Here is a 15,521-nt window from a genome sequence, read left to right as displayed (position 1 = left end):
GTTTGGAGAACTCGGTCAAATCTGTCGTCATGCGCCCGTTTTGAGACAGACAGCCGTGTCATGTGATCAGGACCGCCGCCCGACCGCTCGGGAAGTCCGACACAAACCTGTGGATCAAAGGTAAACCCGTGAAGGTGTCTCACCCTGCAGCTTCTTCAGCACCGCCACCTCCATCTTCAGCACCTGTTTGGGCTGCTGGGCTGACTCCACCTTCAGCGCCACGTTCTCCCGCGTCAGCAGGTCCAAGGCCTCGTAGATCTCCCCGAACCCACCCCCACCGATCTTCTTCAGCTGGGACACAGAGGCAGGACAGACTCTGGATCAGTTCAACAAAGACGGCGGTTTAAAGGAACTGAAGGAGGCTGACGAGCCTCCGAAAGCCGCCGTTAGTCGACCAATTAAAGATTTAAACCGTTTAAATGTTTCATCCCGTCTTTATTCTTTCTGTTTGTTCCTCATCTTCTCTTCTATTCTTTTTCTCCCCTCATCACTTTGTTTCCATCTTTTCATTCGTTTTTCTTTTCTTTCGCTTCACTCTATCATTCTCTCCATCTTTCTACACTTCTCACCTTCTGTTCGTCTTTCCTCTTAATCCCTTTTTGTTTTCAGTTTTTTCTTCCTCTCTTTCATTCTTTCCTTCACTTTTCCAACTGCAGACTTGAAACCACAGAGTAAGAAGAAGAAGAAGAAGAAGAAGAAGAAGAAGAAGAAGAAGAAGAAGAAAAGCAGACTGGTAACAAAGTGTTCCTTCATGACAGTCCTTTTATTTTTCCTTCTTCATTCCTTCCTTCCTCCCTCCTTTTTTACTTCCTTTCTTCCTTCATCTCCTCTTTTGTTGCCTCTTCCCTTTTTAATTTTTTGGTCCTTTCTTTCTTTTATCTTTTTTTTTCTCTTCTTTCTTTTGTATTTTATTAATTTATGTTTGTCGGCTGAATCCTGCCGAAGTGTCTTTGAGCACAACTCTGAACTGTGTGCGTGTGAGTGCCTGTGTGTGTGTGTGTGTGTGTGTGTGTGTGTGTGTGTGTGTGTGTGTGTGTGTTTAACTCATGTATTCCTTATGTTGCTCATGTGTTGTAATGTTCCACAGTGCGGGGACTCGTCTTCCTTATGGGGACAAAATGTCCACACACTGTAAATCATTAAAGTTAAGTTTAGAGTAAGTCTCCAGGAAATGAATGTTGGTCTATGTAATGTCCCCATAAATTATGTATACACTACTGTGTGTGTGTGTGTGTGTGTGTGTGTGTGTGTGTGTGAGTGTGTGTGTGTGTGTGTGTGTGTGTGTGTGTGTGTGAGTGTTGAAGCTCGGCGGTTCAGTGGAGACACTAAATTGATCAGTGAAGTGCGAACAGCCTGCAGGCTGGACGCTGCGATCCGATTGGCTCAGGCAGGAGCTGCATTATGTAACTCCTCATTTGAGGAAGCAGCGTTTCTGTCTGCGTCATGTACATCTATTTTATGCGTATTAGCCCTTTAACGAGCGGTCACGTGTGCGTTAAATGACTGTGTTTGTTTTCTTCTCCCTTCCAGCCTGCAGAGCGAACATCCGCCAGTCTGCTTCATCGCCTTCACGGTTCAGACGAAGGTGTGTTCGGTTCAGGTGGAGGAGCCGCTGACAGCAGGCTGCTGCTGAGCTTCATCCGTCCTAAACTGTCCACTTTTGTTCTCCTGTTTTACGTTTTCCTTAAAAACACTGAAGCATGCTGGAGTTTCCTTGAATGCACCATCAGACAGAGTTGTGAGAAAAGTGAATAAATAAAAAATTAATAAATAATAAAACATTAAAATTAAAACAGAATAGTCGATATCAGATGAAACAATACAACTAAAATGTAATAAATGTAATAAAAACAAGAGTAATCATTTAAAAACTGGAGTTAGAAGCTTTTAAGCTGCACAGTGCAATCTGTAAACGAGCTGGAGGAGGAGGAGGAGGAGGAGGAGGAGGAGGAGGAGGAGGTGGAGGAGGTTTCCTGACTCACCACTTTCCATCGGTCTTTGACCATGCAGTTTGGCGGCAGGATGTCGGCCTGCTCGGACGTCCCGTTCATGTTGGCGTTGTCCTGGAGGCCGGGGACTAGGCACTGCATCTGCCAGCTAGACAGAACACGAGCAGCTCCCAGCTTAAAAGAGCCATTTATCTGAGGAGGAAGGAGGCACAACACTCAGTACATTCAAAGCACCAGCTCTGCACTGGGAGGCTCCCAGTCCTCCCACAGCCCTGTGCTGGGACAGTCACAGCAGTCCAACGTAACAACAGGCACTAGAGATGGCTGGCTGCCATGAGAAGCCATTCTTCAGCTGGATCAGGCTACAGGCCGGTGGGGGTGGGGGTGGGGGTTGGGGTGTGATGGTATTTGCAGTAACTGGAGCAAATATCATGGTGCAGAGGAAGCAGCCGACACTCTGCCCTCATCCTGACCGCCGCCCGCCGGCCGTCGACCCGGCCGTCGACCCGGCCGTCCATCAGAGATCAGAACGGGCCGTCAGAACTAACGACCACCAGCACGGCGCAGGAAGGCGTCCAGACACCATGTGTGCAAGTCAGAGGAAGAGGTCGACAGGAAGGGAGCGCTCCGAGAGACAGGCGATAGCACTATCAGCGGTTGGCTTAGCTTAGCATAAAGACTGCAAACGAGGGGAAATAGCAAGCCTGGCTCTGTCCGAAGGAGCGTTTCTAGCTCGCAGTCCATCACGTGACACCACGATGCTGAGCGGCAGTGAGCTTTGGAGGTGCTGGCAGGTGTTTACTGGCTGCTTCCTGTTTCCAGGCTTCATGCTAAGCTAACATCTGCCAGAGGGGTCACTGATGCTGCTAACGGCTCGGCACTGAACCTCAGCGTTTAAGACTGGAGTGTGTGTTTAACTGAGCATCAAACACGCTGGCGTTAAATGTCCGTAATTGACACTTTACTCTGCAGGTCTGTCGTTCCTGAGGAGGGTTAACAGAGAAAGAGCTGGAGGATGAAACACGTTCCTAAACATACTCAAGAGGAAGTGAAACAAGTCGCTGCTTCATCCTCCTGATGGGGGCGCCGATTCACTTTGTGCAGTGATCAATGACTCGTTCACTGATTGTTTCATCAGAGAAGCTATCAGTGACACTGAACTTGGGAAGAGAGTCGTTTTGCCCTGACTAACGGCTGGCAGGTAGTGTACATTCCCACGCTGAGTGGCGCTCCCAGCAAGCTCCATACAGGAAGCAGCTGGACTGATGTCGGAGCTGGAGGAGCTTGTTGGGGACCAAACAGCCTGGGAATGAGCTGTGCCTGACAAGACGACCTCAGGGGAAAAGTCCGAGAGGCCTTTCCATAAAGAATAGAGACTTTGGTTTGCTGAGGTCAACGCTTGACCTTTTTGGTGGTTGCAGTAAATGTGATGAGTTCATGTGGAGAAGGTGGACGTTGGTCAAATTCAAGTCTAAATTTCAGTTTCGTCTCAAACCCGGACGCTCTGGCGCATCATGTGCAGATCGGTTCAAGTTTATTATCACACCGACAAAACCATGTAATCCTGGAGGAGCTGACTGGCCTGGACTAAACCACCATGAACGCTGCTGCTGAGCACTAGATGTGGATCAGAGGTGGAGGATGTGGAGGTCCTGTTCCTCCACAGGCCTGCATGTCACAGCTGCTGTCTAAACTACGGTCATCCGTCAGCATCCGTCACGCCCCTGAACTCCGGCTCTGACGTCTGCCATGAATGGTTATCGGTTTCGGGGGATTCGTGGGGGATACCTTCAGCTCAGAGTGATGCATGTCAGACCCCAAAGCATGCTGTTCTGCATGCAATGCCACGGGCCGTCATCAGTGCATGCACAGCTCAGGCGGACTGCAGACATAATGGAGAGTGTCCGCTGTGTTTCCAGTCAGACCAGCTCTGACAGAGGACTGGACGGACTGGGAAGGAGGGGAGGAGGCTTCCCTGCACCTGCAGTGATACAGCTCTGCTACACCATCATCATCATCATCATCGCCATCATCAGCTGACCAGCGACCAGCAGCTGGGAGTCACTGTAACACTGGAGATGAAGTGAAACCTGCTGCAGGCCCCAACACGCTGCTGAGCCGCCAATCACTGCAGAGGGCGGGACCACAGAGCTCCCCTGAACACACTGCGACCGTCTTACACAACAGCCAATTGCAACGCCCGGAACAGAGTAATACTGTAGTACAAGTACGATAGGTTGTTGTATAGAGAAGGTTGGTACAGGATAGTGAGACACAGTACAGCAAAATATATTTTTGTAACGTGTTATCAAACCTCTGTATGATCACAGGTTGTAGTACTGTGTAGTATTTCTGCATTAGATTACAGAAAAGGCACCACCTAGTTTATGTATAAATACACAAATCATTGTATTTCTACACTATAGTACAGAAAAATCTAGGAGTTATTCATCAGTGAATGTAAATTCAGTAAATTATTGTTTGTACACAGAAGTATTACAAAAACCACTCTGATCCAAAGACTCTGTGAAACGTCAATCAATCAGAAAGTGATCACCTGAAACTGACCTGAGATCAGCTCAAAGTCAATATATTCATGTTCTTCCTCATCAGCTTCATTGATTTCTGTAAATATCTCTTATTGTGAATCTGATGCAGCAACACGTTTCACAGACTGAAAGATGTGGAACGCTCCAAAAACACCTGTTTGGAACATTCCACAGGTAAACAGGCTGATTGGCCACAGGTGAGAGGATCATGATTGGGTATGAAAGGGGCGTCCTGGAAAGACTCAGTGGATCACAGAGGATGGAGCGAGTTCACCTCTTTGTGAACACATGAAGGATGAAGGAGATGAACACATGAAGCTGCCGTTTGATTATCGATGACTGATTCTGGTTTATTGACGTTTTACAGAGTTCAGACCTTCAGATTCAGGGTTGTACAAACATTCATATGACATCATCATCAGCAAATCAGATCGCTGAGCTTTGGGTCACTTATCCAATCACGTCTTTATGTGTAATACAGTACAACGCAGTACTGTATAATGCAGTACTTTATCATGTCTGCTGGTTTTATGTTGGCTTGTATCATGCAGTACCTGAGCCCATGGCGCCGGGGGGCAAATAGTGGCCCGTGGACCAAATGTGGCCCTCTGACCAATAACTGTGGGTCCCTGATGAAGTCTTTTCTTTTACAGCTTATAGTATTTTACTTATTGTTCTGGAGATAGTAGTAGTAGTATAACTATCGTATTATAGTTCAGCATTACCTTGACTGTCTTGTCGTTTGCAGCGTAAATGAGAGAATGAACGCTGGAGTGTAAAACGAGCGTCAGAGAGAGAAGCTCTGCGGTCCGGCAGCGTCTCAGCAGCACAAACATCCTGACAGACACTTTCTCTACCTTCAGACCTCAGTCTGCTCTTCTTCTTCATCACCTACTCATCTGTTACTGGGGCGGGGGGGTGGGGGGGGGGGTGGGGGGGGTGCTCTGCCAGAAGCCGGGTTTGCATCATTCCAGGTTTGATCTGATGAAGTCAGTCAGAGCTCACCATAGTTCTGAGCTCCCGGAAAACCTGACGGCTTACAACAAATCCTGAGCGGGACAAAACCCTTCCTGTTCCTGTGTTAGCCTACAAGCCAAAACAGAGGGCACAGTTAACCAGGAGAGGGGGAGGACGACCAACCGCGGCCGTCTGACACACAGGCTTGTGACATCACAGGGGGCGGAGCCTTCGTAAACCAGGTGAAAGAACAACAGCTTGAGACCTGAACAGAACGGTTTCACCTTTTTCATGTGAGGCCACTTTCACCAAAACACTGTTAGTTCACCGAGAGGAGCGACGCTGTGCTGCTCCCCAGAGGAGGAACCACTGGGACTCTGAGGACGGACGCTAGCTGACCGTCCCCGGAGGAGGAACCACAGGGACTCTGAGGACAGGCGCTAGCTGACCGTCCGCGGAGGAGGAACCACTGGGACTCTGAGGACGGACGCCAGCTGACCACGTCTGAAGTCTGACGTCCATAAACTGAGTCTACAGGTGTGATCTTCATACTTTGTCAAAACTTCGAACTGTTCATATGAAACAAAGAGATGCAAGAATGTTTGGTCAAACTGCGCTAACCGCTAACATGCTAACATGCTAACACTAGCCGGTAATGTCCTGCTCTCTGTACTGAATCGTCATTGGATCAGAAGCAACGGGGAAAGAAGCTGGTGCGTTAGCTCGGACGCTAACGGGACAACAAGCTCTAAATGAACCAAATGGAGCTCGGACGTTCGAAGCTGAGCTGAAAGTGTTTTGGTGAAGGTGGAAAGAAGGAGAACAAAAACCACTGAACAGTTTCATCTTCGGCATCTTAGTCCAGGTGTTGACGCAGGTGAGTCATGTGACTCAAAAACACCACAAGTTACACAATTAGATGCAAAACAAGCTCTGCCATCAAATCCGCAAAGTAAGTCACAAATGAACGTCGTCAGTTGACTGTCGTTACGTATTTGTCTTATTTATTTTTAGCATTTTTGTTTTTGTCCGGAGTTCAAGCAGCATGTTGGTGAGAACGTTTATTTGTACCAAAATCCATGAACAACATAAAAGATGTCATAATTACAAAAACACTAAACACTGACAGATCAAACAAACAGCAAACGCGTCAAATAAAATTCACACTTTCAAACTTAAATGAAGCTCCTAATTTGCAAGAAGTAAAAAATGTTACACGTGCTTTTATTTTGCTCCAAATGAAACACTTTAATTTATCACTTAAAGTTAAAATGTGAAAGCAGTAGATGATGAAAAACATTTACGTCCAGATCAAAAAGGTTTACATTAAATTAATTTAAAAGTGAAATTAGACGTAATTAAAAAATGTAAACTGGCCTACGTGTTTTTGTTGTTTGATGGTTTTTGTTGATGTTTATCTGAGTCCTTCATTGTTTGCTGTCATTCTGTTTTTTTTTTTTTTTTGCCACAAAAGTTCTTCCATACTTCCGCCTTTAGACGAATTATTTCTATTATGATGATTGTTCTTATTGTTATTGTTGAGAAATGAAGCTGAGCTGAATCTCAATGAATGAATGTCTCAGCGACACTTCCGCTCTTCTCCAGGTCTACCCCCCCCCCCCCCCACCTTCTCCCATATTGAATCTTTTCTCTCTGCAGTGCACTGTCATGTTCCCGTGTGCGCATGCGCACCATCGCATCCTGCTGATCAATAAATCTGGCCCGGACTGACCCGAGTTATGAATCAAAGATCATTATGGTGACACGGTCCCGATCGGTCCTGGTCTACAGGAACCCTCGTTCTGATCAAACATCTCGGATACGGATCAATAATTTCACTTCGGTTCACGCATCACTGCGGGACACACACACACACACACACACACACACACACACACACTGATCTCTGTAGTCCGGGCCAGATCTGGTCCGGATCGGGCCTACCTGGCGCACCGTCCGCTCCTTTTCCGCCTTTTGGGAATCTTCATCTGGGATTTTATTTCGGCACAAAACGTCCTGGTCCAGAAAACCCACCGTTCCTCTCAAAGGGGGCCGGGGTTGGGCCTCAGACTCCCGCAGGACTAAACCACCATTTATTTCTCCTCTAACAGTCCCCGATATCAAACCAGACCGGGTCCGTCCTCAGGCCGGCCGTCCGGTGCACATCGGACTTGCTGCAGGACTGGGACGCACCGGGTCCAGAAAGAACCAAAAAGCGGATTATTATCCCCCTCAGAGTCCAGGAGCGCTCATCAAAACCCACTCCGCTGCTGTCCGGGTCCGGGTCCTCCTCCGGTTCTCCGCTGCTGCAGCCGAAGAGGAGGAGGATGCACACTGACCCTCCTTCTGCTGGACCGGATCCGGGAGTCAAACCCGGGACAAAATCACATCCGGAAACCCGGCTGAGGCGGACCCGGGCCGGCTGTCAGAGGCGGTCTGTGGGTGTCAGGTTCTCCGGCTCCAGCCTGTTTGTCCGCACTGCAGCTCCGCATCCACCCGCGTCAAACCCGCGTCACCCGACACCGCCACAACATCCGGTCAATACTTTCACAATAAAACTCCGGATAATGAACGCGTCATCGCCTCCACAAGCTCAGAACAAGGTTTTACTCCTTTAACTTTATTTACTTTTTTCTGTTGTTGTTAAATATTTGTTATTATTATTGTTGTTGTTGTTGTTTCTACTGTCTGTTTATTGACTTCAGTTCGACTTGTTTCACATCGTGCATTTAAAAAAGCTGCAGCCTGATCAAATCGTTACAGACAAAGTTTGAGGTCAGTTTAAGTTAAGATGAAGATCTAACAAACATCTGTCCACAGCTGGAGACTCTTCACATGTGAGAAACAGGAAGGGGACATGATTTCACTCCACAGATGAATTTAACATCAGGACAGTTTCTCATTCATTTTAGGACTTTGAACTAACCCTTCAGCTCTACTTTCCCTTTCATCAGAATTTAGATTTTATTAAACCTGAAGCTTTAACATAAGAAACCAACATGTTACCTTCAAAGTAAAAGCATGAGGTTTAGTGTAGTGCATGAAACTGCCTCCTGACATTTCATACAGATCGAGTTTGGATGTTTTTTGTCCTCATGTTTGACCCTGAAGGCACCACAAACCTTCTTTAACTCTGCGAACAGGAAACTGAGTTTCATCAAACCGTCTGCAGGTTTTCCAGTTTCTGTAAGACAACATTAAATAAACAAATGAATTTCTGATGAGACTCTTTTGTTTCCTTCTTTACTGTTTTTCATTATATTATGACGAGGCATCGCTCTCAAACACTGTTCATAGTCTGATCAATATTAATTATTTATCAATAACCTGAAACGTGACATCACTCGAGAGATTCACTGAACACAAATCTAACATGTCCAGTTGATCCTGTTTGTCCTGTCAGGTTACTCACAGTGATGCAAAGTAATGAAGTACATTTACTCAAGGATAGGTTTGAGGTACTTGTACTACATGAGAATTTTAAATGTATTGTTCTGTATTTTTCTATTCGTCTTTTGGCTCGTTGGCAGTTCCACCAAAGACACGAAGCTCGCAACTGTGAGAGACAAAAGTCTCAACGTTTCACCAAAATCAGAGAGAAAAGTCCAGAAACTGGGACCCTCAGATTGATCTGCTGACCCTTTGGAGGGGCCCGACCCCAAGGTTGAGCCCAACTGACTTCAACCCTAAGCTGATAACACTAATGTACTTTTACTGCATGACGCTGACAGTACTACAGTACTGATCATCATCATAAATAGTTAAAATCAGCTCCATCTTTATGAGCATCAAAATGCTGCTTTTGATAATAATCCAATAATATTTTGTAAATGAAAACAGTCATTGTGTGTAATGAGTACTTGTTTAATGATCTGCGGAGTGAATGTGAGAAACTCTTCTCTGGCCAATTTACCAACACTGATGCTGTAAAACAGAAAGTGAAGTATTCAGGAAGTTGACGGGCTCCTCGCTACTTCCTGTCCTCCTGCCGTCATTTTCTAAACTGAATTCTAAGATTTTTATGCTTTTGTTTCTATATTGTTTGAGCTGTCTTATATTATTGTTTTTAATTTGAAAATATCAACCGGATGCTGTGAGCTTATTGCTTCCGTCCTGACTACCGCTCCTTTCTCTCAGATCAGATAGTAACAGCTGAGGGCGACAGGCGGCGCTGTTCAGTCCCACCCTCTAACCAGCACCTGAACGCTCCATCATCCCCTTCATTTACCGTCTTCTAATGTTGTTCAGTTAATGTCAGACCGGCTCAGACCAGGACCCGCATGGATCCGGACTCCCCAGCCGGTCGACCGACGCTTCTAATAAAACACAAAACACGACACTGATCCGCATCCTGTGGCCTCAGAGGCTGCACACACACACACACACACACACACACACACACACACACACACACACACACACACACACACGCTCCTCGGCATCACGTCGCTTCGCTTCGCGCTCCTGTTCGATGTTCGCTTCGCACAGCTGCTTCGCGTCGTTTCTGTGAATCTGATGTTCGTTTGTTTTCTCACCTGATTGTTGTTTTCTGTCCGGAGACGAGCAGCATCCTCCACCCTCTGAGCTCCATGTCTCCAGCATCAGCACCACTCTCTCTCTCACACACACACACACACACACACACACACACACACACACACACACACACACACACACACACACACACACACACACACACGCTCGGTGTTTCCATGTCACAGCTGCAGCTCCACAGCGCCCCCTGCTGACCTGGAGTCTGTTCAGAGGCGTTCAGCTTCATGCAGTAAAAGTACTGCAGTATTTTCTATTTTTTCTATTACTATTTCATATACAATTAGCCAGTTTAGTCCAGTGGGGCTCAACCTCGGGGTCGGGCCCCTCCAAAGGGTCAGCAGGTCAATCTGAGGGGTCGTCAGATGATTGAAGTAGAAAAACAAAGTTCTGGTACACAAACGCGTTTTCAGCTGTTCAGTGAAGTCCTGATCGTTGAGTTCAGAGGAGACAAGTCTCTTTTAATTCACACTGATTTTAAAAATACTCTGTAGTTATGTACTTATATTCTGATGAGTAATAGTACTACAAATATGGAGTAAAGGTGTAACGTAGTATGAAAAGGAAATACTACAGTACTTGAAGTAGAAGTACTTTCCACCTTCACTGCTGCTGATGAGCTCAAACAATCTCACCCCAAACACTCTGGAGCTTTTGAGCAGATCACATGGTCTTCATCAGCTGTTCAGAGCTGACTGAGGACGTGAAGGAGGACACCCCGATGCAGGCAGCTGCAGTGACACGTGGCGGCCAGCAGGGGGAGATTAAATATCTGTTTTCAGTTCCTGATCAGTTTGACGGTCACTGATTTGTTAATAGGGTTATTTTTTACTATTATTTCGTCTTTTGTCTCATTTCAATCGTCTGTTTCGTTCAGTTTGTTTCTGCTTTGATTTGCTGTTTGAAGAGTTTAATTTCTTCTTCAGTCACCTTCAGTCACCTTCTGTTAACGGTAATAAAACTCAGACAGAGAAAGAAAGATTCACATTTTTGATTAATTTCCTTTTTTTCCAGTTTTATTGATAAAATATTAAAATCTTAACTTTATTTGCCTTTACAAAGTCTCATTTTTAGAGTTTTAGCCTAAATTTAAACTTTACATTTGATTTCAATGTAGTCTGAATGTTTGCTGTTTGATTTTCTCTGTGAAACCTCTGTTGTTGTTTGTTGTTGTTTGTTGTTGTTGTTGTTTGTTGCTGCCAAACAGAAAACATGGAGAAAAACTTCCCACAGATCAGTGAAAATGTTCTTTATGTGAAAATACTGATTTGTGTTTGAGCAGGACAGAAATACAAAATGAAACGTTCGCTGGAAGGAAAGTGGAAACAGTAAAAAACATGGAAGCTGTGGACGCTGTCCTCCGTCTCCTCCGTCTGTCCACGATCGATTAGGCAGAGCTGAACGTCGGGTTTGTAAAGTTTCCGCTGGTCGGAGCATCGGGGTCGTCGTTCTCGGCGAAGTCTTCGGGGTCGAGATCGACCTCGAACATCCGCTGCAGCAGAGCGTCCACCGTCCGATACCCTGAAGACAAACACGGCGTCAGCGCCGACGATCAATACTGATGATCAGTTGATCAGCTGAGAGCATGAGCAGAGCACATTCTGTCTGTCTCCGTTCAAGGAGCGAGTCTCAACACAGAGACATGAAGACGTGAGATCAAAGTGACGTCACGCAGCTCAGCGTTGACCTGCAGGAGGCGCCGCCGCACGCGGACGGCCTGATTGGCCGCTGCGTCAGAGCGAGCGCGGTTTGATCGAAGTTCGTGTTTTCACCTCGTTCGAAGGGAGGCGACAGATTTGGCTCTTAAACGATTAAAAATCATAAATCATCACCTGCAAACGACTGATTCCAGATCAGTAACCCAGTAAAAATCTCACCAAGCTGGATTTCATCCAACGTTTCATTTCAACAGCAGCTCGTTTAAAACCTGCGAACAGATCTGATCTGAGGTCAGTGTGAGCGGCTGCTCTAAAAGCTGCTGGGATCATCTGATGCTGCGTTCACAGTCATCCAGTGAATTTGACAGCCAGCAGCGAACCTTTGAAATGTTCTTTCCTACAAACAGCTGTTCTCCGGCTCGTGAACCTGCTCGTGGTCGACATCCCAGAATAAGCGTCCGCTGTCACAAACACTCGTTCTCGCTCTGTTGTCCTTAAAATCGTCTTTCTAAACTTGGACTCGTTCTTACTTTTTGAAGCGATCTTAAACATCAGCGCCGGTTTGTTGTTTGCTGATTGGCCGGGTCCCTGGTCGTTGTCTATGGTTTCCATGGCGTTCACCAAGTTATCCTCCAGATTCTCCCTGAAGGACAAAAAACAGACGATTATCAGACGTTTGTCTGATATTCATATGAAGATGCTCAGGACCAATCAGAGAGCAGCACAGCAAACAAATCAATCTTCATCTGAAGTGACGACAAACAGCTTCAGTGATGAACGAGTGAATTCACTGAACGCCACGATGGACTGAAAGTTCATCAGGCTGCAAACTGACGAGCTCTTCAGACGCTCGCTGCTCGTTTGTTTGATCGTTTTATTATTCGATTATTTGATTGTTTGATCGTTTTATTGTTTGATCGTTTTATTATTCGATTATTTGATTGTTTGATCGTTTTATTGTTTGATCGTTTTATTATTTGGCTCTTTCTTTCCTTCTGTCTGAGCAACTTTGATTTCACTTCATTTCTGTTGAAATGATCCATCACTGTCAGATTTTAGGAGGCTTTGTTTTGTGCTCAAACATCATCAAAGAGTGAGGTGAACGGTGCGTTCACAGACACTCGGACATCTGAGACCTAAGCGTTCTTATCAATTTACAGTCAGTTTAATCTGACGTCAGCACTCGTCTCCTCCTGCAGTAATGTGTCTTTATACTGTGTATGTGTGTGTGTGTGTGTGTGTGTGTGTGTGTGTGTGTGTGCGTGTCATCGTGTCTGCGGTTGATTGGCAGGTCCTGGTTGTCATGGTAACGCACTGTGCCACAGCCAGCTCCAGCTCCTCGATCTTCCTCTCCAGAGACGTCTGCAGGTTGCCCTTGTCCACCGAGTACTCCACGAAGAACGCCTCGAGGACGAACGCCACGAAGATGCTGAGAGACAACAGGAAGTGATGCGTCATCAGCGGAGCACAGATCACATGATCACAGCAGACTGGGAGGGCGGGACTAACGCAGAATCATGTGATGTGAATGCCGTTAATGGAAACACAGAAAACTGAAGAAGAGACTGAATCTAAACAAACTGAAAGCGTTTCTGCGACTGAGTGTGATGAAGATGATGATGAAGATGGGATGATGCCTTACTTGATGATGACGATGACGACCAGGATGTGGAAGAGGACGAAGAAGATCCTGGCCGACACGTGTGTGACGGAGGCGAAGCCGCTGCTGAGAAGTGAAGCGACGTTAAGAGAAACATGAAGCGAAAGAGTCGGAACGATTCAAGAATCTGAGAGGAGTTTTATTTTTCATGCTTTTCATTTGGAGGATATCGTGCCACTGGTTGACCACGGTGAGCTCCACCAGCAGGATGAAGGAGGACACCACGTTGTTGAAGTTGTTCTTGCAGTAGTTGAGCTGTGCGAAGGCCGTCCCCTTCAGCAGAGGGTTTCCACAGTACGCCTTCCCCGGGTCGCTGGAGCCCTCCTCGTAAAACTTCACCTTCCCTTTGAACAGCTCCATCCCCACCATGGCGAAGATGTAGTACACCACCTGAGGAAGAGGAGCCGGCTTCACTACCAGGATGCTGAATTGTTAGCCAGTTAGCAGCACGGCCGTATGGACGGCAGTGTACGTCAACGACGATCGGACGATTGGGATGAAATGTGGTTCAGACGTTCATGATGAACTGCAATAACTTTACTGATCCTCTGACTTTTATCTAGCGCCACCATCAGGTCGACACGTTAATGCGTCCAACACTTTGTTAAGACCAAATACCTGCAGAACTGACATTCATTAGCATATGTCAGCACGCTAACACGCTAAAATAAGATGGTGAACACGGTAAACGGTATGCCTGCTAAACATCAGCATGTTAGCGTTGTCATTGTGAGCGATTTAGCATGGTGATGTTAGCATTTAGCTAACACTGCCTCACAGTGCTGCTAGCGTGACTGTAGACTCTGAGTTTGGTTATTAAACCTCAGCTCTTCAAACATGGACAACTTCTAGCTTTTCAGGGACAAATAAACCTTTTTTAGATGCCTGACGACATTCTTTCATCAGCAACTCACAATGATCAGCTGTCCAAATGTGAGGATCGCTGGTCCAATCCGGATCAGGGTGTTGATGATTGTGCGAAACCTAACGGGGAACATGGTAAAGCAACACATTCAGACAGGAAACAGACATGAACGCAAGACAAACGAGCGCTGACACGTAACAAAGCATCCCGTCAAAATAAAAGCCGAGTCAAACAACACATTTCCTTCATCTCATCCCAGGTGTCCCATCATCGCTATGGTTACCTACAGGTTAATATACGTATCAGAGAAAAGACTTTTTAAAAGGTATAAATCATCAAAAACCTTTTGATGCTGTCCACCACCCGGATCAGTCTGAGGACTCGCAGGATGAAGACGATGTCCAGGATCTGACGGCTGGTGTAACCCCCCGCTACAACAGGACAGGGACATTCGTTTAGAAAGACAGACAGATTCGTTGTGAAAGGAGGGACATTTGTGTCCACAGCTCAAATGAAGACATGAACACGTGGTCAAATATACAAATGTTCATTAAAACCACAAACATGAAGCAATGAAAAACTGCATCAAGACGTTTCAACGTCGAGCGAACGACTGACTGCACGAGCTTGATGCTTTTCGATGTGTTTATCCTTCGTCTCCACTAAGTTCATGGATGGCAGCGAGATGCAAACTAAGACACTTTTTGTCTTGTTGAGATTGTGTCTGAACGTTAAAGGCAGATTATAATCTTTGAGTTGAAAAGAAGGCAAACACATAGAAAACTGTGTCATCTGCATAAACGTGGATATGATGAGTCTGTGTGTAAACTGCAGAGGATCCAGTACAGATCCTTGCGGAACCCCTTATTTATTTGATTTTGGGTTCTTTGAGACCATCAGTACATGTCGTCTGTGTTCTGTCACACAAACATGAATGAAAACACAAAATCCAAACAGTGTTGGCTAACAGTGATGAACTTCACGGTGCCAGAAGGACAAAACATAACATTTATGACGAACTTCTGCAACTAAGAATTAATTTGTTGAATCTGCTGATTGTGTCTAGTTGAGGGTCAAGGCGGCGGGTCCCAACCCTCCAGGTGCTCAGGCTGCTTCAGCGCTACGTTAGATCTCTGTCATTCTGCTTCTACATTGACTTGTTTCACAGCGACAAACAGCTGAACGGAAATCAAACAAACAGCACTGACATGACTTCAAGGCAGAGTTGATGATTGTGGCGATGAGGGCAGAGATGACGATGAGGGTGTCAAACCTGAAAACAGAAAACAAACATCAGAAATCAAACATTTCAAATGGAATTAATACTTTCCT

The 15,521-nt window shown here is 46.0% G+C and overlaps 2 protein-coding genes across 6 annotated transcripts in view; both read right to left on the bottom strand.

The window, feature by feature from the left end:
* The window catches only part of ttbk1a (tau tubulin kinase 1a), a 42,685-nt gene extending 32,543 nt beyond the window's left edge, over positions 1-10,142 (bottom strand). The window contains exons 1-3 of one of the 2 annotated variants that reach the window (XM_076729020.1): positions 9,991-10,142; positions 1,983-2,141; positions 144-291 (exon numbers count right to left, since the gene is read on the bottom strand). In XM_076729020.1, coding sequence (XP_076585135.1) covers positions 144-291; positions 1,983-2,090 — 256 coding nt within the window. In that variant the 5' untranslated portion in view covers positions 2,091-2,141; positions 9,991-10,142. The other variant, XM_076729019.1, reaches the window with a different exon arrangement.
* Positions 10,143-10,987: 845 nt separating this feature from the next.
* Positions 10,988-15,521, bottom strand: part of tpcn3 (two pore segment channel 3) — a 16,662-nt gene continuing 12,128 nt past the window's right edge. For 2 of the 4 annotated variants that reach the window (XM_076729185.1, XM_076729184.1), the window contains 8 exons: positions 15,398-15,462; positions 14,533-14,620; positions 14,239-14,308; positions 13,495-13,714; positions 13,307-13,397; positions 12,980-13,093; positions 12,195-12,307; positions 10,988-11,527 (listed from right to left, as the gene is read on the bottom strand). In XM_076729185.1, the coding sequence (XP_076585300.1) occupies positions 11,394-11,527; positions 12,195-12,307; positions 12,980-13,093; positions 13,307-13,397; positions 13,495-13,714; positions 14,239-14,308; positions 14,533-14,620; positions 15,398-15,462 (895 nt within the window). In that variant the 3' untranslated portion in view covers positions 10,988-11,393. Of the gene's footprint in view, positions 11,528-11,874; positions 12,308-12,979; positions 13,094-13,306; positions 13,398-13,494; positions 13,715-14,238; positions 14,309-14,532; positions 14,621-15,397; positions 15,463-15,521 lie in introns of those variants that run through there. The other 2 variants (XM_076729181.1, XM_076729183.1) reach the window with 1 other exon arrangement.

The sequence above is a fragment of the Chaetodon auriga genome, chromosome 4, assembly GCF_051107435.1.
Source record: "Chaetodon auriga isolate fChaAug3 chromosome 4, fChaAug3.hap1, whole genome shotgun sequence".
In the NCBI taxonomy this organism is placed as follows: Eukaryota; Metazoa; Chordata; class Actinopteri; order Chaetodontiformes; family Chaetodontidae; genus Chaetodon; species Chaetodon auriga.
This window is presented reverse-complemented; position numbering and strand designations above follow the sequence as displayed.